The sequence below is a fragment of the Schistocerca americana genome, chromosome 4 (genome assembly GCF_021461395.2).
Source record: "Schistocerca americana isolate TAMUIC-IGC-003095 chromosome 4, iqSchAmer2.1, whole genome shotgun sequence".
Lineage (NCBI taxonomy): Eukaryota > Metazoa > Arthropoda > Insecta > Orthoptera > Acrididae > Schistocerca > Schistocerca americana.
The window spans coordinates 853,538,453-853,563,982 of NC_060122.1; the positions used below are offsets into that span (position 1 = coordinate 853,538,453).

At 38.6% G+C, this 25,530-nt stretch overlaps 1 protein-coding gene across 5 annotated transcripts in view; it reads right to left on the minus strand.

The window, feature by feature from the left end:
• Positions 1-3,279: 3,279 nt before the first annotated feature.
• LOC124613209 overlaps positions 3,280-25,530 on the minus strand; it is a 65,450-nt gene continuing 43,199 nt past the window's right edge. For all 5 annotated transcript variants that reach the window (XM_047141884.1, XM_047141882.1, XM_047141883.1 and 2 more), the window contains 2 exons: positions 4,455-4,521; positions 3,280-4,368 (listed from right to left, as the gene is read on the minus strand). In XM_047141884.1, the coding sequence (XP_046997840.1) occupies positions 3,984-4,368; positions 4,455-4,521 (452 nt within the window). In that variant the 3' untranslated portion in view covers positions 3,280-3,983. The remainder of the gene's footprint in view (positions 4,369-4,454; positions 4,522-25,530) is intronic.

Here is a 25,530-nt window from a genome sequence, read left to right on the forward strand (position 1 = left end):
CACATTAATTACAATAATGAGAGGGTTGACTTGATACTTCCTCGTAATTTCTTGTCACATTAATTACAACAATGAGAGGGTCGACTTGATACTTCCTCGTAATTTCTACAAGAAATTTAAGTACAGTCGGGTTTTACATACTAAGGCCCACACATGTTACAGTATTTAAGGAACTGCTGATTAGTTTATCACAGCTTTTCTGGGATCCCAGTATTTTCACGGGGAAAATATGGTAGGGTTAAGTAGGAACCGACAACATTCTCGGAATAACAACATTTCAAACATTGTATTGTAGATTGCCGGCCTGACAGTTGACTGCAAAATATTTGGAACAATCATGAAGATGATATCAGACAGAAATCCAGTGCTAAATTTCTATTCAGTCACCAAGTAAACTACATATGTTTCCAAGCTTGTATTGCCGAATTTCGTTCTTAAGGCTTATTTAAACTAGCAAGTTGTTCAACATACCCACCTACATAGGGGGAAATAATCATCATGATAAAATAGGAGAAATCAGGGCTCATACAGAAAATTTTAAGTTCTAGCTTCTCCGTGCACCATTCGAGAGTGGGGCGGTAGAGAGAGAGAGAGAGAGAGAGAGAGAGAGAGAGAGAGACCTGATGCAGATGACCCCTAGCACCATGCTGGTCAGAGCAGGTATGGACTTCGAGTCCTCCAATATAGAGCTCGGCAACTACTTGTGTCCTTTCAGTTTTCCTGAACTGTACTCTTAGTACAGTAACTGGTTGGGAGCAAATACATCTTTGTCCTTTTTTTTTTTACTGCCTTTTCTCATTGTTTCATCTGATAGAGTGACCTTTTTTTTGCATAAAGGGATCGTTCACTTCATTTTACTGCATAAACTTTAAAGCGACCAAGGCAGCTGGATTCAATAATAAGTGTCATATACTGATCTGCAATGACCACTCAGTAGCACATCTGGAACTTTCTTTTTACAACACCAAGGACACCAGCAGATGGTAGATAAAGAGTGCCTCATAATACGGAATTAGTGGCAGATTTGATCAGATCTGGTACTGTCTGTTAAGATCAATAATGTTCTTATAACCAGGAACTGTGTGAATGCAACTTTTGCCTTGGCATATGTTGCCAAAGAAGTAGAGTTCCCTTACGTTTTTGGAGACCATGTTCTCAGTGTTATAGAATAGAAAGAGAGACACTTTATTACAATCTTTCTTACCTTGACATTCATGACAACAACAACAATACAGATTATGTGGTGTATCTCAAAGTTAAAAACCCACAACGGCCCAAGGTGGGGGGAGGGGAGAAAAAAAATAGACAAAAGGGTCTTCGCTAGGAAATGTGGAAGTGGGAGGTTCTGTATCTAAACAACAGACAGAGCCAAACAATCATCATTGTCTTTGCAAATTTTGGCTTCTTTTTCATTGGAATGTTAAACTTACAAACCCATCTTTGAAGGTAAACGTTGTTTGTAATACCTCTCAGTAAAAGCCTTTGTCTCATTCCAATCTATGCAATGTATGGCTCAAATAAACCAAAACTAACAAAATCTGCATTTTCAGTTTTTGAGGAGTTATATTTTAGTAATAAGTGATTCAGTTCATAGTGAGGGTCCTAGAAGGATGTGTTCGACGGTAGTTGCCGACATTTGTGCCCTGGAATTGGCAGACTGTATATACTAAAAAAAGGGTCGTTTAGTTTTATCGTCTTAGGGCTGATGCAATATACATAAAGAATGTATGCCACCATTTCCACACTGCTGGCGCCAACCCCAAGTGTTACAGTGCTCCATTCAGATCTTCAGTTCTGGTACACTGCTCTTTCTCTCATCATGAAGACTCACAAGGTTTCCAGTGATTTTTTTCATTTCAAATGACCTAAGTGTTTCCTGTTCTGTCTAGGAATACACATGAACTGATAACTACTTATAAAGTGGTTACACATTTCTCCTGATCATACAGCAGATGTTGCGTGAGTTAGCTAATCGCAGGTGTGCTGTTTCCACATTGCTGAGTAACTGTGACGGATGCTCTATGGAAAAGACTTTTCTTGTGAACTTTGCTGTAGCTTTTTTTCCATTTACAGAAACATTAAGAAAAGCTGTTTCTTTCTGTGGTCTTCTTTTGATCACTGAGTGGGTAGACCTAGTGCAGTCTTAGCAGAGAATGCTGTCACTCTTTTCTCCATAATGTAGCATGGATAAGGCACAAACAATTCTACAATATTAGGAAAAAGACAGATTGCTACTCACCATGAAGATGACACGTCGAGTTGCTGACAGGCACAATGAAAATACTGTTACACATTTAGCTTTTGGCCAAAACCTTCTTCAGAAAAGAAAACCCCCCTGCTCTCTCTCTCTCTCTCTCTCTCTCTCTCTCTCACGCACACACACACACACACACAAAAACACACACACACACACACACACACACACACACCTCAAGCACACATGACCGCCCTCTCTGGTAGCTCAGACTGGAATGCCAAACCTTCTGATTTAAAAGATCTTCCACTCCTTCATGAAACTTATGAGAGGACAGTACAGAACGTAGTTGGAGCTAGAAGATGTTTAACTGACTGATAGTAGCTTCAAGGATGTGACAGTTTGATTCACTCATAGACAAAAATTGTTGTCAATGAAAATTACCGATTGCATATTTCTTCACTTTACTAATTTTTACTGTCAACTCTGCCTTCCTTAGAGCATGCAAATGTCCAAGTGAATTTTTTTTTTTGGGAAGGAGTGGGGGTGGGGGCAGTATCTGTATGCACCCCCCCCCCCTCCCTCTCCCCAACTGAGTCTTCCAACATCTCACACAATGGTTGCACTTTTCCATTATACATATGGATTTCTCATCTATAATAGTTGCGCCCATACCTATAATTGTTGTGTCAAACTCCATCAAACGTTATTCTTTTCCCATCCTGGTGCTGGAATACAATGTGTTATAAGCATAGCAGTTTTCACTGTGATATAGCTTAATAATATCCAAGAGAGCAACATTAGCTCATTGCTAAATAATGAAATAAAGTGCTTATTTCAAAATAAAAGAACAACCTGAGCAGGAATACAACTTCCTTTAAGTCCACGATTTGCGCTCAGATTGCGTAGTTGGTGGTGCACTGTTAAGGAAATGCAGGGATCTAGGTCCGGGTGTCATTCCAGTGCACGGTTTTAAGTTGTTAAGTTACATATAACCATGAAATAAGATTTTATCATTGTTTTTCCTTTAATAAAAAAATATATGCAAAGGACTGAAAACTATTTTCGCAAATTATAACATGAAAATGTGAATGTGTATCAGCATGCATTATTTTAAGTTCATACATCCACTGTAACAAAAGGTTTTTGACAATACCAGCTTATACACAATTTATTTTATTTTACTTGGACAGCTTATCACATTAATAACATGTGAAGACATTACAGAAGGAGAAGCAAGGAAAAAATTAACATGAACAATAAAATGGATTTATATGTAACACATTGAGTATTATCAGTATTACAAGTCACTTTTTATGACAATTTCTTGATTAAATGCTACCAAATCCAAAGAATTGAAATTTCATCAATGCTGGATGAACAGGATATGACTGGATGAAATTTTTTACGAAGTGATTAGTTATCTGGCTTTTCTAAAGAGCATCTGTCCACTGAGTCGATCAAAACAATAAGCCATTTCTGACAATAATTTTAAAAAATCCATGCCACACTTTGTATGAAAATTGCCCTAATGAAATAAGGAAACTACCAGTTGATATGTCATTTCTTTTGAAACACAATCCCATGGTGAGAAAATTTAACAAATGGTTGAAGCACACCTAATAAATCAAAGTGTACTTCAGTCGGATATCTAGGCAATATACTGACTTAGGGAAACATTTGAGTAAGAATAAGAAATGTTCCAACAAAGTTTTCAACAGGAGGTCTCGGATTTTGGCTTAAATTTACAATCATATTCATCTTCAACGAACTCTTTCTCTCTGCTTAACTACTTGGACACATTTTCCGTAACCGAGTAACATTCTGGATGATATTTTGCCTCGTGAGCAATTAGACTGTTCTTAAAAAGAAACATTTCTCCACATGATGAACATGGAAAGGCTTTTTCATCCGATTTCTCACAGTTAAAATCAAAATGAAAACCATATGGTTCAAAACTGAAATCTTTAACATCAGACAAATGGGATGCAAAACTATCTATTTCATTTGCTTCAGCTGACTCCACAAGTGAGATATTGTTGGTTGTTTCAATCGGCAGTTGGCTGTCAGCATTCTCTGGTACTGCAGTGGCGGCACTGACTGTGGCCATTTCTTCGTCAGTAGAAGTAGCTGACCCAGTGAAGGTCTCCCTGACAGAAACTTCTCCAGAACTCCTACAAAAAAAGGTCTCTGTCAATAGTGGTTTCTTTCTTACTACAATATATAAATTCAACAATTTATCACAATGAACATTACTTACAGGGAGACTGGTTTCGGAAGTATTTTGCGCAATATTTTAGCCTGCAGTGATGGCTGATTTAACATATCTGTAATGATATAAATAAAACAGTGTACATCAAACACAGAATTACCTTTAAATCCCACTTTATTAAGTTTTTACAGAGAGGGTACTACATGGATTAAACAAAAAATTTTAATTCCACATGTGTTTCATACTGTAGATTACACACACACACACACACACACACACACACACACACACACACAAACACACACAAACACCTACACAGCCCTGGCCCTTCAGTTCAACTGTCTGAGAACTGTTTGACATCTTCTCTTCACTTGGTTGTAGGAGTTAATGATGCGAAACACAACTGGCATCCAAATTCATTAAGACACAGAAGAAGAAATTATGCATGTGCAGAGCAGCTCTCAGAACCGGATGAAAATAGTACCCATAGTGTCCCCTGCAGGGAGACAAATATGGGACCTTCCGTATGTGTGTGGCATGGGCAATGGCTGTGCTGCTGAGCATTGCTGTGGCTCGTGGCTAAAACCTGAATTAAATTTCTGTAAAGTGCTGCATCACACTTGTAATTGGAGACTCTCATTTCTCTCATTTTGATTTAATGGTGACCAGGGTGGATTCCCGAGAAACAACCAAAGACGATGACTTCTCTTCAGGTAACTTTTATTCTGTGTACCAACTGGAACAACTGTTGACTGCTTTTTCTTCAACAGGCTTTGTACCATTAGTTTACAGAAGGATACGGAAAAATAGTACTGCAATGCTGTCACTGATTATGTCAAATTTTAAATTCTGGAACATTCATAATTTCGAGCCATTGGTGTGTTGGAGCGAAATGCTGTTGGCATCCCTGCACATGTCTGTGTTTAATGTGTAACTACTGGAAGTTAACTGTGTATGTCTGTTAGTTATTGTTCAGTGCTGTATTGAGTAGCACGTTTTTTACAGACACACATCAAATGACACAGCAAGCCTACCGTGATGAGTGCTTAAGCCATAATCAGTGTTACAAATGGTCCACAGGTTTTAAAAATGGCCAGACAGAAATTAAAGACGACCCTCGTTCAGGATGCCCTTTGACATCCTCCGATGAGCCTCGTGTCAGAAACATCAACGAAATTGTGCGTGCCAATCGAAGACTGACTGTCAAAGAGATTGCAGAAGAATGTAAAATTTCAGTTCGAACACGTCACAAAATCCTTGCACAACATCTTGGAATGCAATGTGTTGCTGCCAAATCTGTAACATCAATTGTGGAGGAGAGTATTTAGAGAAGACCATACACAAAGGTAAGCGCAGGAAAGTTATGTGGAAAAAGTTCCAGAAGTTTTTGAACACATCTCATATGTTATGTTAGATCAGCTTGGACATTAGTAACAGTTACATAATCTTCTAGAAATTATCATTATTGAGTTCTACTACTCAACTTTGCATCACTTTTTACTTAACTTCTCTGACTGGCATGAGATATTTTGTATTCCAAAAGATTTCTTTTAATATATTGCAAGTTATGATACATACAGTGTTGGCCATACACTATGGAATCAAAAGTATCCGGAAACCCCCAAAAACATACGTTTTTCATATTAGGTGCATTGTGCTGCCACCTACTGCCACGTACTCCATATCAGCGACCTCAGTAGTCATTAGACATCGTGAGAGAGCAGAATGGGGCACCTCCGCGGAACTCACGGACTTTGAACGTGGTCAGCTGATTGGGTGTCACTTGTATCATACGTCTGTGTGTGAGATATCTACACTCCTAAGCATCCCTAGGTCCACTGTTTCTGATGTGATAGTGTAGGGGAAATGGGAAGGGACACATACACCACAAAAGTGTCCAGGCCAACCTTGTCTGTTGACTGACAGAGACCGCCAACAGTTGAAGATGGTCATAATGTGTAACGGGCACACATCTATCCAGACCATCACACAGGAATTCCAAACTGCATCAGGATCCACTGCAAGTACTACGACAGTTAGGCGGGTGGTGAAAAAACTTGGATTTCATGGTCGGGCAGCTGCTCATAAGCCACACATCACGCTGCTAAATGCCAAATGATGCCTTACTTGGTGTAAGGAGCATATACATTGGATGACTGAACAGTGGAAAAATGTTGTGTGGAGTGACAAATCACAGTACACAATGTGGCGATTCAATGGCAGGGTGTGGGTATGGTGAATGATCAGTGAACGTCATCTGCCAGCGTGTGTAATGCCAACAGTAAAATTCGGAGGCGGTGGTGTTATGGTGTGACTGTGTTTTTCGTGGAGGGGGCTAGCACCCCTTGTTGTTGTGTGTGGCACTATCACAGCACAGGCCTACACTGACGTCTTAAGCACCTTCTTACTTCCCATTGTTGAAGAGCAATTTGGGGATGGCGACTGCATCTTTCAACATAATCGAGCAGCTGTTCATAATGCACAACCTGTGGTGGAGTGGTTACATGACAATAAAATCCCTGTAATGAAATGGCATGCACAGAGTCCTGACCTGATTCCTATAGAACACCATTGGGATGTTTTGGAATGCTGACTTCATGCCAGGCCTCACTGACTGACATTGATACCTCTCCTCAGTGCAGCACTCCAGGGGCTGCCATTCCCCAAGAAACCTTTCAGCACCTGATTGAACGTATGCCTGCAAGAGTGGAAGCTGTCATCAAGGCTATGGGTGGGGCAGCACCACATTGAATTCCAGCATTACTGATGGAGGGCTTCACAACCCTGTAAGTTATTTTCAGCCAGGTATCTTGATACTTTTGATCACATAGTGTAGCAAAGCTATTATAACTGGAATATAGAAATTAATATTGAACACTATTTTACATTCCACTAAACATTAAGATGACATGCAGTTCATTAAGAAATAAATAGTGTATGAAAACAGCATGATGTAGCAAGCTCAATGAATCCTATGTTCTGTATATGTAAGATAATTAAGAAGATCTTTTTTTTTTTGGTCATCAGTCTACTGACTGGTTTGATGCGGCCCGCCACAAATTCCTTTCCTGTGCTAACCTCTTCATCTCAGAGTAGCACTTACAACCTACGTCCACAATTATTTGCTTGACGTATTCCAATCTCTGTCTTCCTCTACAGTTTTTGCCCTCTACAGCTCCCTCTAGTACCATGGAAGTCATTCCCTCATGTCTTAGCAGATGTCCTATCATCCTGTCCCTTCTCCTTATCAGTGTTTTCCACATATTCCTTTCCTCTCCGATTCTGCGTAGAACCTCCTCATTCCTTATCTTATCAGTCCACCTAATTTTCAACATTTGTCTATAGCACCACATCTCAAATGCTTCGATTTTCTTCTGTTCCGGTTTTCCCACAGTCCATGTTTCACTACCATACAATGCTGTACTCCAGACGTACATCCTCAGAAATGTCTTCCTCAAATTAAGGCCGGTATTTGATATTAGTAGACTTCTCTTGGCCAGAAACGCCTTTTTTGCCATAGCGAGTCTGCTTTTGATGTCCTCCTTGCTCCGTCCGTCATTGGTTATTTTTTTTGCCTAGGTAGCAGAATTCCTTAACTTCATTGACTTCGTGGCCATCAATCCTGATGTTAAGTTTCTCGCTGTTCTCATTTCTACTACTTCTCATTACCTTCATCTTTCTCCGATTTACTCTCAAACCATACTGTGTACTCATTAGACTGTTCATTCCGTTCAGCAGATCATTTAATTCTTCTGCACTTCCACTCAAGATAGCAATGTCATCAGCGAATCATATCATTGATATCCTTTCACCTTGTACTTTAATTCCACTCCTGAACCTTTCTTTTATTTCCATCATTGCTTCCTCGATGTACAGATTGAAGAGTAGGGGCGAAAGGCTACAGTCATGTCTTACACCCTTCTTAATACGAGCACTTCGTTCTTGATCGTCCACTCTTATTATTCCCTCTTGGTTGTTGTACATATTGTATATGACCCGTCTCTCCCTATAGCTTACCCCTACTTTTTTCAGAATCTCAAACAGCTTGCACCATTTTATATTGTTGAACGCTTTTTCCAGGTCGACAAATCCTATGAAAGTGTCTTGATTTTTCTTTGCCTTGCTTCCATTATTAGCCATAACGTCAGAATTGCCTATCTCGTCCCTTTGCTTTTCCTAAAGCCAAACTGATCGTCACCTAGCACATTCTCAATTTTCTTTTCCATTCTTCTGTATATTATTCTTGTGAGCAGCTTCGATGCATGAGCTGTTAAGCTGATTGTGCGATAATTCTCGCACTTGTCAGCTCTTGCCGTCTTCGGAATTGTGTGGATGATGCTTTTCCGAAAGTCAGATGGTATGTTGCCAGACTCATATATTCTACACACCAACGTGAATAGTCGATCTAAAAGTATGTAAAATATCTAAAAGGTTTCCAGTTGAATAGTGAAAAGTTAAATTCACAGATGGCACCTTGGATTTACACTCCATATTATAGCCTTGCTGTCAAGCCAATTCCTGATTTTGAGGTAACTTGCCTCCTCCTTGTGTAAAAGATATTACTTCCACCAGTAAGTAGCATTTGTACTTAGGGTTTTTGTCGCCAGTGTCATGACGGTAAAAATTCTTCTGAGTGCTGTAATGCATCATCGTACAAAATATTTTTAATTAAAAACTATAAAACTGACTTTTTGACCATATTACAGAGGCCTTGCTCAGGCAAGACTGGATAAATGGCAGCTTATCTTGAAGCTTCAAGCTGATTTGCTGTAGCATAATAAGAGTTTGTAGTTTTGCAAGCTGCAGTTTCCAGTAGTGATGTTGGAGCTAGACAGGAAGACTGGATTACATTCAAGACTTCCAAATCATTAATAAGATCCACAAGATATTGTAAGTCTGATAGCTTCAGTCTAGCTTTCTCCAGCAGCTTCAAGGTTTGGAGATCACGGATAAAAGCATTCATTCATTACAAGAAGTTCAGAATCAGTCTGATAGTACAGGGCATAAAGTGCAAGGTAAGTAAGGGAAGAAAAAGTTTAAGATGACCGAGGTCTTATTCCTGGGTAGTAATACATGGAGGGTAGTGCCATAACTGGCACATAAAATTTTGGGAAGTAATTACTAACTAATTGAAATTATTAAGCCAAGTGAAGGGCCCAGCAATGTCACCTGTGGTTTAGGACCTTTGAAGAAGGATCTTGGAAGAAGAGAAAACATAATAATAGGAGGACATGCAGGTAACAGTTTAGACTGAAGCCTCAATTATACAATTGAGGATGATATCAAGGCCAATGGTGAGAGTGTTGTTCATGCTAGTGGGAAGATTATGTCAGTCTTCGAGAGTTTGATAACATCTGGATGAAGCATTCTGAGGAATGCACTAATGCAGAGCTTGAAAAATTGCTCAGGGCAGAGAGAGACCTTCACATATCAGTGTGACTGATGCATCACCCCTCTCTAGATCACACTGTATAAGTCATTGTGCACACCTGAATGCTTCTGGTAAGAAGCTATTTGCACGACTGACTGCCTAATGCTTCCAGTGTGACCAATGCAGTGTCCCTCTTATCCTACTGCTTCTTACAAAGAACTGTAGAATAAACATAGTGACAGAAAGAAAAAAAAACAACAACTTACTAAGTGTTAATTTTCTGTCATGTAGTACTGACTAAGGGCATCTAGAGTCAATAATGTCCAGTTTTGGATTATTTAACAGCAAAATTCTATACAAGGCTTGAAGGACATGGTGCAACTCTCACTGACAATTTGTTTTCAGATCCAACAACTAGTAGAGGTGTAGCAGTCAGACCAGTAATCAATGGTTTATTGGACCACGGTGGACAAATGTTAACACTAAAATATGCTGTCCAGTTAGGTATATATCACAAAAGAAGAATATAGTATTGCAGAATCATAAACAGTGAAATGAATACCATGTTTACAGAAAGAATACTATGAAGAAATTTATAGAGCAACAGTGTGGGCAGAAAATGTAACTTTTTCTTAAATATATTCCAACAGAATTTTGAGTCTTTGTTTTCCTCAAGAACAAACAAGGCTAAAATAAAACATAATCAAGTATAAGAGATGCATAAATCCTTAGATTAAAGTATGTTGTGTTAGGAAGAAAGACATCTATCTAACTCACCAGACAAACTGTAGTCAGGAGTTCAAACTCCATTACCTTGTGTATCATAAAACTTTACAATTTCTTTAAGTCCATGCCCTAGGCTCAAATACATAAATAAAACCCTGAGCAAAAACAATCTAGAACACTATTAAACACATAGTGACCCAAACGAAACAAACCCCAGAATATTGCTCTGGCAGAAATGGCCACCAAATTCAATATTACTTATTCACAGTGGAAGGAAATATCGCACTCACAATAAACAACTAAATGCAGGGCCTGTTAAGGCGATGCATGCACCATTAACAGACATTAGTTTAAGAAATATAATGTATATGCAGATTAGAAAATTCATTACATAATTAAAAGATACTCATTCTGCTGGCCATGATGGCATTTATAGAAGAATATTAAAATGTTCTGTCGACTTGGGGCACATTTTCCATCTGCAATACTAGATACACTCAAACCATCCCTAAAATTACAGACCTGTTGTTGTTGTTGTTGTTGTTGTGGTTGTGGTTGTTGTCGTTGTGATCTTCAGTCCAGAGACTGGTTTGATGCAGATCTCCATGCTATTGTATCCTGTGCAAGCTTCTGCATCTCCCACTACCTGCTGCAACTTACATTCTTCTGAATCTGTTTTGTGTATTCATCTCTTTGTCTCCCCCTACGATTTTTACCCTCCACGCTGCCCTCCAATACTAAATTGGTGAACCCTTGATGCCTCAGAACATGTCCTACCAACCGATCTCTTCTTCTAGTCAAGTTGTGCTACAAGTTTCTCTTCTCCCCAATTCTATTCAATACCTCCTCATTAGCTATGTGATCTACCCATGTAATCTTCAGCATTCTTCTGTAGGACCACATTTCAAAAGCTTCTATTCTCTTCTTGTCCAAACTATTTACTGTCCATGTTTCACTTCCATATATGGCTATACTCTATACAAATACTTTCAGAAACGACTTCCTGACACTTAAATCTATACTCGATGTTAACAAATTTCTCTTCTTCAGAAACGTTTTCCTTGCCATTGCCAGTCTACATTTGACCATCATCAGTTGTTTTGCTCCCCAAATCGCAAAACTCATCTACTACTTTAAGCATCTCATTTCCTAAACTAATTCCCTCAGCATCACCCGACTTAATTCGAATACATTCCATTATCCTCATTTTGCTTTTGTTGATTTTCATCTTATATCCTCCTTTCAAGACACTGTCCATTCCGTTCAACTGCTCTTCCACGTCCTTTGTTGTCTCTGACAGAATTACAATGTCATTGGCAAACCTCAACGTTTTTATTTCTTCTCCATGGATTTTAATACCTACTCCAAATTTTTCTTTTCTTTCCTTTACTGCTTGCTCAATATACAGATTGAATAACATCGGGGATAGGCTACAACCCTGTCTCACTCCCTTCCCAACCACTGCTTCCCTTTCATGCCCCTCGACTCTTATAACTGCTCTCTGGTTTCTGTACAAATTGTAAATAGCCTTTCGCTTCCTGTATTTTGCCCCTGCCACCTTCAGAATTTGAAGAGTATTCCAGTCAATATTATCAAAAGCTTTCCCCAAGTCTGCAAATGCTAGAAACATAGGTTTGCCTTTCCTTAATCTAGCTTCTAAGATAAGTCGTAGGGTCAGCATTGCCTCATGTGTTCCAACATTTCTACAGAATCCAAATTGATCTTCCCCAAGGTTGGCTTCTACCACTTTTTCCATACGTCTGTAAAGAATTCGCGTTAGTATTTTGCAGCCGTGATTTATTAAACTGAGAGTTTGGTAATTTTCACATCTGTCAACACCTGGTTTCTTTGGGTTTGGAATTATTATATTTTTCTTGAAGTCTGAGGGTATTTCGCCTGTCTCATACATGTTGCTCACCAGATGGTAGAGTTTTGTCAGGGCTGGCTCTCCCAAGGCTATCAGTAGTTCTAATGGAATGTTGTCTACTCCCGGGGCCTTGTTTCGACTTAGGTCTTTCAGTGCTCTGTCAGTATCGTATCTCCCATTTCATCTTCATCTACATCCTCTTCCATTTCCATAATATTGTCCTCAAGTACATCGCCCTTGTATAGACCCTCTATATACACCTTCCACCTTTCTGCTTTCTCTTCTTTGCTTAGAACTGGGTTTCCATCTGAGCTCTTGATATTCACACAAGTGGTTCTCTTTTCTCCAAAGGTCCCTCTAATTTTCCTGTAGGCAGTATCTATCTTACCCCTAGTGGGATATGCTTCTACATCCTTACATTTGTCCTCTAGGCATTTTGCACTTCCTGCTGAACTCATTTTTGAGACGTTTGTATTCCTTCGTGCCTGCTTCATTTACTACATTTTTATATTTTCTTCTTTCATCAATTAAATTCAACATATCTTCTATTACTCAAGGATTTCTACTAGCCCTTGTCTTTTTACCTACTTCATCATCTGCTGCCTTCACTATTTCATCCCTCAAAGCTACCCATTGTTCTTCTACTGTATCTCTTTCCCACACTCCTGTCAATCGTTCCCTAATGCTCTCCCTGAAACTCTGTACAACCTCTGGTTCTGTCAGTTTATCCAGGTTCCATCTCCTTAAATTCCCACCTTTTTGCAGTTTCTTCAGTTTTAATCTACACTTCATAACCAATAGATTGAGGTGAGAGTCCACGTCTGCCCCTTGAAATGTCTTACAATTTAAAACCTGGTTCCTGAATCTCTGTCTTACCATTATATAGTCTATCTGATACCTTCAGGTATCTCCAGGCTTTTTCCATATATACAACCTCCTTTCCCAATTCTTGAACCAAGAGTTAGCTGTGATTATGTTAGGCTCTGTGCAAAATTCTACCAGGCGGCTTCCTCTTCCATTTCTTACTCCCATTCCATATTCACCTACTATGTTTCCTTCTCTCCCTTTTCCTGCTATCTAATTGTAGTCACCCATGGCTATTAAATTTTCATCTCCCACCGCTATCTGAATAATCTCTCTTATCTCATTTGTGGAGCTAGTTGGCATATAAACTTGTACTACTGTGGTAGGCGTGGGCTTCGTTTCTATCTTGGCTACAATAATGTGTTCACTATGCTGTTTGTAGCAGCTTACCCGCACTCCTATTTTTTTATTCATTATTAAGCCTACTCCTGCATTACCCCTATTTGACTTTGTATTTATAACCCTGTATTCACCAGACCAGAAGTCTTGTTCCTCCTGCCACCGAACTTCACTAACTCCCACTATATCTAACTTTAACCTATCCATTTCCCTTTTTAAATTCCCTAACCTACCTGCTCGATTAACGAATATGACATTCCATGCTCCAATCTGTAGAATGCCAGTTTTCTTGCTCCTGATAATGACGTCGTCCTGAGTAGTCCCTGCCCGGAGATCCGAATGGGGGCTATTTTACCTCCGTAATATTTTACCCAAGAGGACACCATCATCACATAACCATACAGTAAAGCTGCATGCCCTCGGGAAAAATTACGGCTATAGTTTCCCCTCGCTTTCATCCATTTGCAGTACCAGCACAGCAAGGCCATTTTGGTTAGTTTTACAAGGACAGATCAGTCAACTACTGCAACTACTGAAAAGGCTGCTGCCCTCTTCAGGAACCACACGTTTGTCTGGCCTCTCAACAGCAGATACACCTCTGTTGTGGTTGCACCTATGGTACGGCTATCTGTATCTCTGAGGCACGCATGCCCCCACACCAACGGCAAGGTCCATGGTTCGTGGGGTTACTTACAGACGCCTATCACTCATTCTGCATTCTTGAAAAGTGTTTAAGAAAGTCATATATGACTGTATATTGACTCACTTAATAATAATAATAATAACGTGTGGGGTTTGTCAACCTCCATCTGGCTCATCCCCATTTGTTGGATAGGGGAATGCTTGGTAGATATGCTGGGGAGGTGGGAAATAAAATACCACATGTGGACCAAAATGACAACCAGAATCCATTCAGCATCTGACTTGGAGCAAGCAGCAGTATGGTCAGCATCTGTTCATCAGGAGATGCAGCTGTAAACATGCTCCAGGAACTCTCAATCCTTGGTCCTACACAACTAGCAAAGCTAGACAATTAACGACAAGCAAGCACGACACATACAAGTAATGACAAAATTACCCCAGGTGGACAATCCACCCATTCCAAAGTGGCAACCAAGTGTTCTGATTCTGGGGAGTAAGAGAGCAAGTCGCAGTGCTCTGGTAAACTTTCACAAAAAACACACACATATATGAGCACTTTCATTATTCAGACACTTATTCAAGCAGGTAAGTTACACAATCTCACAACAGAACTCATGAAGCAGAAAATTCAAATTCTCGCCTTGCGAGAAACACGCTATACAGATTCAGATATGATAGACTACAATAATTACAGAATCTTCAAAAGTGGAACAAATAAGAAAATTGACAAAAGAGCAGCACTATTGGGAATGGCCTTTATTGTAGGCAAAAAAATGCTGGACTCAGACTCAATAACAGATGTGAAACCCATCAACAATTGACTAATGACCCTAAGAGTCAAAAAGAGAGAGAGAGAGAGAGAGAGAGAGAGAGAGAGGGGGGGGGGGAGGGGGGGGGGGGGAAGAAAGATTCTGGGAAGAACTTTAAACACAGATGGCCAAAATTGCAGAAGATGTGACTTCAATGCACTAATTGGCTGAGAACACAGACACAAGAAAACAGTAGGAAACTATTCAGCACACAAATTTACCAATAAATATGGCACATGACTCATTGAATTATGCCAAAGAAAAACAACCTAAAAATTGTCAACCTCACTTCGGAAACATAAAAAAAAGAAGTGGCCATCACCCATCCAGCATTTGGGAGAATTTCAGATTGATCATGTTGCAATATCATATGACACCCAAAAAGAAATTCACGATGTCTAAGGATGCAGAGGTGCAAATATTGATTCGGATCATTATTTAACCAGAATAAAAGTTAAATTCACACCCAAGAAGACATTTAAAAGAAAAACACTGCTGATCCCAAAATTTGATCTACACAAAATCAAAGACTCCAAAATCGCTGAAAAATGGGAAGAACAAGACGCACAAGACTGGGAGAAATTTCAAACTAAAATCATCAAAACAGCAAAAGATCTGATCCCTATTCACAAAAAATGAAAACACCCTCAGTGGAATCAAGAATGTTAGAACGCACTATAAGAAAGAAGAAAGGCATTTCAAAGTTACTATTCGAACAAATCAGAAGAAACATACAATAAATTTTTTGAAATGCTCACACAGACTTTCTAAGATTTTAAGACAAATTAAACGAAAATATGTCAGTGAACAACTGCAGTCGAAAGAAGAAAACTTCAAAAAGTACAATACAGACGACATCTATAAGAGCTTTGCAAACCAGATCAAAGGGTACTCACCACAAAACCTTTGCTTTCAAAAACAATATGGTAAATTCGCCCACACAAATAAAGACAATTGCCAAGTACAAACCACATATTTTTCACAGCTTTTAAACTGTCCAGAACCCAAAGAGAGATTCCTGAAAGTGCAGTCAGAAATATCACCACAGAACTTATCACCACCAACACAAGAAGTAGTTTATGTGCACATCAAGAAACTTAAAAGCAATAAAGCATCAGGGGAGGATAGAACTGTAGCAGTAGCAGAACTCTTGAAAAATTTAGGCCCAAATTCACTCAAAGATATTACTCAAATAATCCAAAACATCTGGCAAACTGAAAAAATCCCGGATGACTGCAAGATTGCTCTGATTCATCCACTACATAACAAAGGTAATAAATCAGATGTAAATAACTATAGGGGGTTATCTCTATCACCAGTCACCTTCAAAATTTTATCAGGTTGTCTCTTGAATAGAACAAAGCAGCAATTAGAACCCAAAGTAGCAGAATATCAAGCAGGATCTGACTGAACAGGACATGTCAGGAGCAACTTTTCAACATCAAAACCATACTCAAAATGCGAGCTCTCAGACAAAATCCTGTAGCACGCACATTTGTAGATTTCAAAACAGAATTCAATTCAATAGACAGGCCCTCATGATTCCAAATTTTATAAGAGAGAAGATTAGATCCCAAAACATGAGAAATCATAAAACCGACATTAATTGGCAAATAAAATTTATGGGGAGATCTCGGAACCCTTCGACATTCAACAGGTGTGAGACAAGGTGAGGGACTCTTCCCTATTCTGTTCAACATAGTTCTAGACAAAATTATGGGAGAAAGAACTCAGGAAATGTGGGATTTGGATGCCAATCCGACTGAGTGTTGCCAAAAATAACCTCTACATACCATACCTTGCATTTGCAGATGACCTGGCAATACTAACAGAGGATAAGCAGACTGCAGTCAAACAGCTGGAAATACTCAAAGATTGTCTAGAAAATGTAGGTTTACAAATTTCATTTGAGAAAACTGAATTCTTTTGTTCAAGAACAGAAATTGCAAGCTTGAAAACAAAATATGGTAAAATTAACAGGGTTCCATACTTTAAACCCCTTGGAGAAATCATCAAACTGACAGATATTGAAAAAGTCCTACAGCAACAACATCCCCTCCAAAAAATTAAAAAAAGATTAGGGTTAATGCCAAACCTAAAAAAAAATTAGGGAGGGAGGGAGAGAGAGAGAGAGAGAGAGAGAGAGAGAGAGAGAGAGAGAGAAGGGTCAAGAGCGGCAAAAATTCAACATACAATACTGTCATAGAACCAGCAATCCTCTACGCAAGTGAAACACAAACTCATAACAGCAAACAACTTTAAGACATCAAAAAAGAAGAGAGAAAGATCATCAGGAAAATTCTAGGAGGAAGACATACTGAAGACGGTTATAGGCTAAAATCAATTAAAACAACAGAAAAGTTTTCAAACATTGAAATTGATATCAGCAAAAGGTGAATGAAATTCTTTGGTCACTTTAGCCGACTACCAGAAAATCGATTGACAAACAGAATAATAGATTATGTAACCTCACTTAAGAATTCGACACCTTGTCTAGATGAAATTCGAAAGGACCTAATTAATGCAAATGTAAGATGAGTTGACATTCTAGAAAGAGACACCGTCTGACACAAAGTAGACAAATGGGAAGTTATATCAGAGCAACAAAAACAGTATGGATGAAAGTGGTCAAATGAGCGTAGACAAGCCTTTTCGGGAAGAATGAAAGCTTACTGGAAGAACAAGAAGAACTCAAAGAGATATTGATCGACTTATTTGCTAGACATCTTCCATTTCTGGGGAAAAATCGCCAATAAATAATAATAATAATAATAATAATAATAATAATAATAATAATAACTGTTCAGCATGCAGCCACATTTACAAATTAATTTATGATGTGACTGTAAAATTATGCATTCCATATCATTACAATTTATTGTGCAAATGATCAATCGAAGATGACTGTGCAGAAAAACTTCTGAGTGCCATAATAAGCATGCTGGATACCTCAGAAAACTGGTTCCAGTTAAATGGGTTGACACTGAACATTGCAAAAACCCATATGGTACATTTAAAAACCAAACATTAAAAATGTGTGGAACTTAAAATGCCACATAACAATCAACTTATGAAAGAAATTGACATGGTTAAATTCCTGGGACTAAATGCGTACAGGAACTTAAGCTGGAATACATATACTGACTTCCTATTAAATAAACTATGCAGTTTTGCATTTCCAATGCAAATACTAACAGGTTCCACTGACTTGAGTACACAAAAAAATTGCTTATCATAGTTATTTTGAATCTGTTATCAGACATGGCATATTTTTCTGGGGAATTTCAAGCAATGTATCTCGAAAACTAAAATTGCAAAATAAAATTGTCAGATACATGTGTATTGCACAGGAAAAGAGTCTTGTCGCCCATTATTTCGAAACTACAAATCCTAACTGTTCCCTCCACATACATTTATAAAATTAAAATCTTCCTACACAGCAGACAAAAATTATTTGAGGTGAATCATTTTAACCACACATATAAGACGAGAAATAAAAATAATCTTAGGCTACCCACACAGCAGTTGAAATTATATGCATGGACTCCACAGTATATGGACATAACAATATAAAACAAGCTATGAACAAAAACAGATTTAATATGAAGCCAGAAATTTTAAAAATAAGGCCACAGCAGCTTCCATGGGAGAAATGCTACTATTTAGTAGAAGAATTCATAGGGGATGAAATGATAATTTGAGCAAGGGGGTACTTAAGTGTTAGATTTCATTGTAAGTATATATATAATAAAATTGTATATATAAAAAACAAAGATGCTGTGACTTACCAAACGAGAAAGCGCTGGTAGATAGACACAATAAAAAACACACAAACATACACACAAATTTTACGCTTTCGCAACCCAAGGTTGCTTCATCAGGAAAGAGGGAAGGAGGGGGAAAGACAAAAGGATGTGGGTTTTAAGGGAGAGGGAAGGAGTCATTCCAATCCCGGGAGTGGAAAGACTTACCTTAGGGGAAAAAAGGACAGGTATACAATCGCGCACTCGCACGCGCTACACACACATACATATATATTGGTCTGTATATGTGCGGATGTGTGTGTGTGTGTGTGTGTGTGTGTGTGTGTGTGTGTGTGTGTGTCTACACCTGTCCTTTTTTCCCCCTAAGGGAAGTCTTTCCGCTCCCGGGATTGGAATGACTCCTTACCCTCTCCCTTAAAACCCACACCCTTTCATCTTTCCCCCTCGTTCCCTCTTTCCTGTGTGTGTGTGTTTGTGTGTTTTTTATTGTGTCTATCTACCCGCACTTTCTCGTTTGGTAAGTCACAGCATCTTTGTTTTTTATATATATTTTTCCCACGTGGAATGTTTCTTTCTATTATATTCATAACAAAACTGTATTATTATTATTATTATTATTATTATTATTATTATTATGCTGTTTGTTAATATCAGCTGTTGCGTATTTATGGTGAAATGTTACCACAAATTTTGGTGTGTCTCCTGCACCTGAATCAAATGATATAGATTATGTATGTTATGAGACAAAGAAACCACAATTCACAAGAAACCTCCAAGATGAGTGTCACCCTAATTAACAAGCATACCTTGTCTTCTCTTTCACTAACAAAGTGAGGGACCATAAATTAGCAGTAAAGACTCACATAGGTGTAAACGTTCCTGACAGTTTAATAGATACTGGAAGTTCTTTAGTCAGTAAAAATAACTTCGTAATGCACTTAAATATAGGTGGTGTGTCGGGAGAAATGATGAACAAACTATATGACTTAGAAATACTCTTAGGACAAATAAACTCAGTAAAAGTCATATGTTTGAATGAACATTGGCTTAAATGGGACAATGTCAAGCTACTAAATTCACTCTCGTGATACAAGTTAGCATCGAGTTTTTGCAGAAAAAAGGGGTATGGGGGATCATGTATATTAGTCGAACAGACACAAAAATTCGAAGCCAAAACGACTTTCGACTGTTTAAATGAGCAACAGGTATTCGAAAGCTGTTGCACTGAGCTGTCTGAATACGGTTTACTTATCATAAGCATATTGGGCTACTAGGGCATTTCTAGCTAGAAATTTGAATCTCTGCGAAGTAGGTTGCAGGTAGGGAAACCATATAAAAAAATTGTAATTTGTTTCGATTTTAATATAGATATAAGAGACGAAAACAGATTTGTTATCACCCTGAAAGATTTGTTGGCTACAAACGGCTTAACACTAAATTTTACTGAGTACACCAGGGTAACAGCCACTTCTGCCATAAGCATTGATAATATAGTGAGCAGCAAAAATTATGGGAATACAGAAAAAAACATGTATTAGAATTAGTAATAGCTGATCACTCAGGACTTTTTATGTCATTGCAATAACAGACAAAACGTATAGGCCCACAGTAAAATTGATCAGAAATTTCAGCCAGCCAAATATAAACACATTTATATTGAAATTAAAGGAAACCCACTGGACCTTCAGCAACCAGTGTTCAGTAAACAATAATTACAAGACTTTCATATCTGAATTCATGAACATTTTCAACAAATGCTTTCGCCTCGTATCAACACATGATAAATACAATAAAAGTAAGACATGGATTACGGAAGGTATCAGGATCTTTAGTATTAGAAAGAGGGAAATGCATAAGGAAGCAAAAACCAACCATGATGCTGAATTTATTAGGTACAAAATCAAATACAAAAAAATATTTGATCGGGTAGTTAAACAAGCAAAACAAATGGCAAACAGTAAATATATAGCTAATGCCTCAAATAAATCAAAAGCAGAATAGCAGGTTGTCAAGAAAGAAACAGGTACTGAAGAAACAAAACATTTTAATTACAAACTAGAAATTTGTGGGAATACTGTTACTAACACTCAGTACATCTGTGAAGAATTTAATAAGTACTTCATAATCACAAACAAAATTCATAACTTCTTGCTTCCACAAATAAGACCTGATGCAGTGCTGCAGGAATCAAGATAGTTTAAATTTACAGCAGTATCATGTCAGGAAGTGGCTATCATCATACAATCCCTAAGAAATCTTAAATCTGTGGGCTGGGGTGAAATTCCAATAAATATCATAAAGATAGGAAGTGACAGCATTGCACCTCAACTCTGTAAAATAATAAACCAATCATCTGCTGAAGGCTGCTTTCCAAACAGACTGAAATATGCTGAAGTTTGTCCAATCTACCAAAAGGGAAAAAAATATGATTTAGTAAATTACCGCCCAGTGCCTATACTACCAGTTTTCTCTAAAATAGTTGAACGAATAGTGTGTAATCAATTAGGAAAGTACAATACAGAAGGTAATGTTATTCTAAATAACCAATATGGGTTTAGGAAGGGACGAAACACATTACAAGCTGTAAATGAACTAATCTCTAAAGTAAGTAAATGCCTCAACAACAAACAAAGTGCAACTGGTATTTTTTGTGACCTATCAAAGGCGTTTGACACAGTAAACCATTAGCTACTGCTCCAAAAATTGGCTACCTAATGGCTTCCATGGAAAATCTATAAGATGGTTTTCATCTTATCTCAAACACAGACACCAAACGGTGGTGATACATCAAAAGGGAGAGAAAACTTGCTCTAGCTGGAAAGAAATACAAGCAGGCGTGCCCCAGGGCTCGATATTAGGACCACTTCTGTTCTCATATTACATAAATGACATGCCTAGCAAAGTAAATACAGATATAATAGTTTACGCAGATGACTCAACTGCTGTAGTCTGCTGCAAAAACACTGCAGAATTAGTATGGACCATGAAACAAACTACAAGAAATTTAACAATGGATAAAAAATAATGCTATGAAATTAAATTTTGAAAAGCCCAATTCATACACTACAGGACCAAACAAACTACTGAATGCATACCACAAATAGAATATTCAGGTAAAGAACTGACCACAGTTGATTCTGCAAAATTTCTCGGGATAACTTTAAATAAAAACTTGATGATGGTTTTACACCATAATGGCAAAAAACTGCTGATTTTCTTAAATCTTTCTATTTTTTTGTCTTCAGTCCTGAGACTGGTTTGATGCAGCTCTCCATGCTACTCTATCCTGTGCAAGCTTCTTCATCTCCCAGTACCTACTGCAACCCACATCCTTCTGAATCTGCTTTGTGTATTCATCTCTTGGTCTCCCTCTACGATGTTTACCCTCCACACTGCCCTCCAATGCTAAATTTGTGATCCCTTGATGCCTCAGAACATGTCCTACCAACCGATCCCTTCTTCTAGTCAAGTTGTGCCACAACGCCTCTTCTCCCCAATTCTATTCAATACCTCCTCATAAGTTATGTGATCTACTCATCTAATCTTCAGCATTCTTCTGTAGCACCACATTTCGAAAGCTTCTATTCTCTTCTTGTCCAAACTATTTACTGTCCATGTTTCACTTCCATATATGGTTACACTCTTTACAAATACTTTCAGAAACGACTTCCTGACACTTAAATCTATACTCGATGTTAACAAATTTCTCTTCTTCGGAAACGCTTTGCTTGCCATTGCCTGTCTACATTTTATATCTTCTCTACTTCGACCATCATCAGTTATTTTGCTCCCCAAATAGCAAAACTCCTTTACTACTTTAGGTGTCTCATTTCCTAATCTAATTCCCTCAGCATCACCCGACTTAATTCGACCACATTCCATTATCCTCGTTTTGCTTTTGTTGATGTTCATCTTATACCCTCCTTTCAAGACACTGTCCATTCTGTTCAACTGCTCTTCCAAGTCCTTTTGCTGTCTCTGACAGAATTACAATGTCGCTGGCAAACCTCAACGTTTTTATTTCTTCTCCATGGATTCTAATACCTACTTCGAATTTTTCTTTTCTTTCCTTTACTGCTTGCTCAATATACATATTGAATAACATCGGGGACAGGCTACAACCCTGTCTCACTCCCTTCCCAACCACTGCTTCCCTTTCATGTCCCTCGACTCTGATAACTGCCATCTGGATTCTGTACAAATTGTAAATAGCCTTTCGCTCCCTGTATTTTACCCCTGCCACCTTCAGAATTTGAGAGTATTCCAGTCAACATTGTCGAAAGCTTTCTCTAAGTCTACAAATGCTAGACACGTAGGTTTGCCTTTCCTTAATCTATTTTCTAAGATACGTCGTAGGGTCAGTATTGCCTCAGGTGTTTCAACATTTCTGCGGAATCCAAACTGATCTTCCCCGAGGTCAGCTTCTCGCAGTTTTTCCATTCGTCTGCAAAGAATTCGCGTTAGTATTTTGCAGCTGTGACTTATTAAACTGATAGTTCGGTAATTTTCACATCTGTCAACACCTGCTTTCTTTGGGATTGGAATTATTATATTCTTCTTGAAGTCTGAGGGTATTTCGCCTGTCTCATACATCTTGCTCACCATATGGTAGAGCTTTGTCAGGAGTGGCTCTCCCAAGGCCGTCAGTAGTTCTAATGGAATGCTGTCCACTCCCGGGGCCTTATTTCGACTTACGTCTTTCAGTGCTCCGTCAAACTCATCGCGCAGTATCGTATCTCCCATTTCATCTTCATCTACATCCTTTTCCATTTCCATAATATTGCCCTCAAGTACATCGCTCTTGTACAGACCCTCTATATACTCCTTCCACCTTTCTGCTTTCCCTTCTTTGCTTCGAACTGGGTTTCCATCTGAGCTCTTGATATTCATACAAGTGGTTCTCTTTTCCCCAAAGGTGTCTCTAATTTTCCTGTAGGCAATATCTATCTTACCCCTCGTGATATAAGCCTCTATATCCTTACATTTGTCCTCTATCCATCCCTGCTCAGCCATTTTCCACTTCCTGTCGATCTCATTTTTGAGACGTTTGTATTCATTTTTGCCTGCTTCATTTATTGCATTTTTGTATTTTCTCCTTTCATCAATTAAACTCAATATTTCTTCTGTTACCCAAGGGTTTCTACTAGCCCTCGTCTTTTTACCTATTTGATCCTCTGCTGCCTTCACTACTTCATCCCTCAGAGCTACCCATTGTTCTTCTACTGTATTTCTTTCCCACATTCCTGTCAATTGTTCCCTTATGCTTTTCCTGAAACTCTGTACAACCTCTAGTTCTTTCAGTTTATCCAGGTCCCATCTCCTTATATTACCACCTTTTTGCAGTTTCTTCAGTTTTAATCTACAGTTCATAACCAACAGGTTCTGGTCAGAGTCCACATCTGCCCCTGGAAATGTCTTACAATTTAAAACCTGGTTCCTAAATCTCTGTCTTACCATTATATAATCTATCTGATACCTTTTAGTATCTCCAGGGTTCTTCCACGTATACAACCTTCTTTTATGATTCTTAAACCAAGTGTTAGCTATGATTAAGTTATGCTCGGTGCAAAATTCTACCAGACAGTTTCCTCTTTCATTTGTCTCCCCCAATCCATATTCACCCACTATGTTTCCTTCTCTCCCTTTTCCTACTCTCGAATTCCAGTCACCCATGACTATTAAATTTTCGACTTCCTTCACTATCTGAATAATTTCTTGTATCTCATCATACATTTCATCAATTTCTTCATCATCTGCAGAGCCAGTTGGCATATACACTTGAACTACCGTAGTAGGCATGGTCTTCGTGTCTATCTTGGCCACAATAATGCGTTCATTATGCTGTTTGTAGTAGCTTACCCGCACTCCTATTTTTTTATTCATTATTAAACCTACTCCTGCATTGCCCCTATTTGATTTTGTATTTATAACCGTGTATTCACCTGACCAAAAGTCTTGTCCCTCCTGCCACTGAACTTCACTAATTCCCACTATATCTAACTTTAACCTATCCATTTCCCTTTTTAAATTCTCTAATCTACCTGCCCGATTAAGGGATCTGACATTCCACGTCCCGATTCGTAGAACGCCAGTTTCCTTTCTCCTGATAATAACGTCCTCTTGAGTAGTCCCCGCCCAGAGATCTGAATGAGGGACTATTTTACCTCCGGAATATTTTACCCAAGAAGATGCCATCATCATTTAACCATACAGTAAAGCTGCATGCCCTCGGGAAAAATTACGGCCGTAGTTTCCCCTTGCTTTCAGCCGTTCGCAGTACCAGCACAGCAAGGCCATTTTGGTTAGTTTTACAAGGACAGATCAGTCAATCATCCAGACCGTTGCCCCTGCAACTACTGAAAAGGCTGCTGCCCCTCTTGAGGAACCACACGTTTGTCTGGCCTCTCAACAGATACCCCTCCGTTGTGGTTGCATCTACGGTACGGCCATCTGTATCGCTGAGGCATGCAAGCCTCCCCACCAACGGCAAGGTCCATGGTTCATGGGGGTTTCTATAAAACTGTATATTACTTCCAACACACACTGTTTGAATGAGTAACTACAAACTAATGATAAACAATGCACAGAAGACTGAGTACTGATTCTTGCACAAGGATAAATAAGTGAATCAACTATGACTGCACTGGCATTTACCATCTATGCTCTTCCTAAAATGGTTTAGGGAAAGACGAAAAGAGTTACCCTAGGATGTTTCAGTAAGATTTAAGAATCACTTATCCCA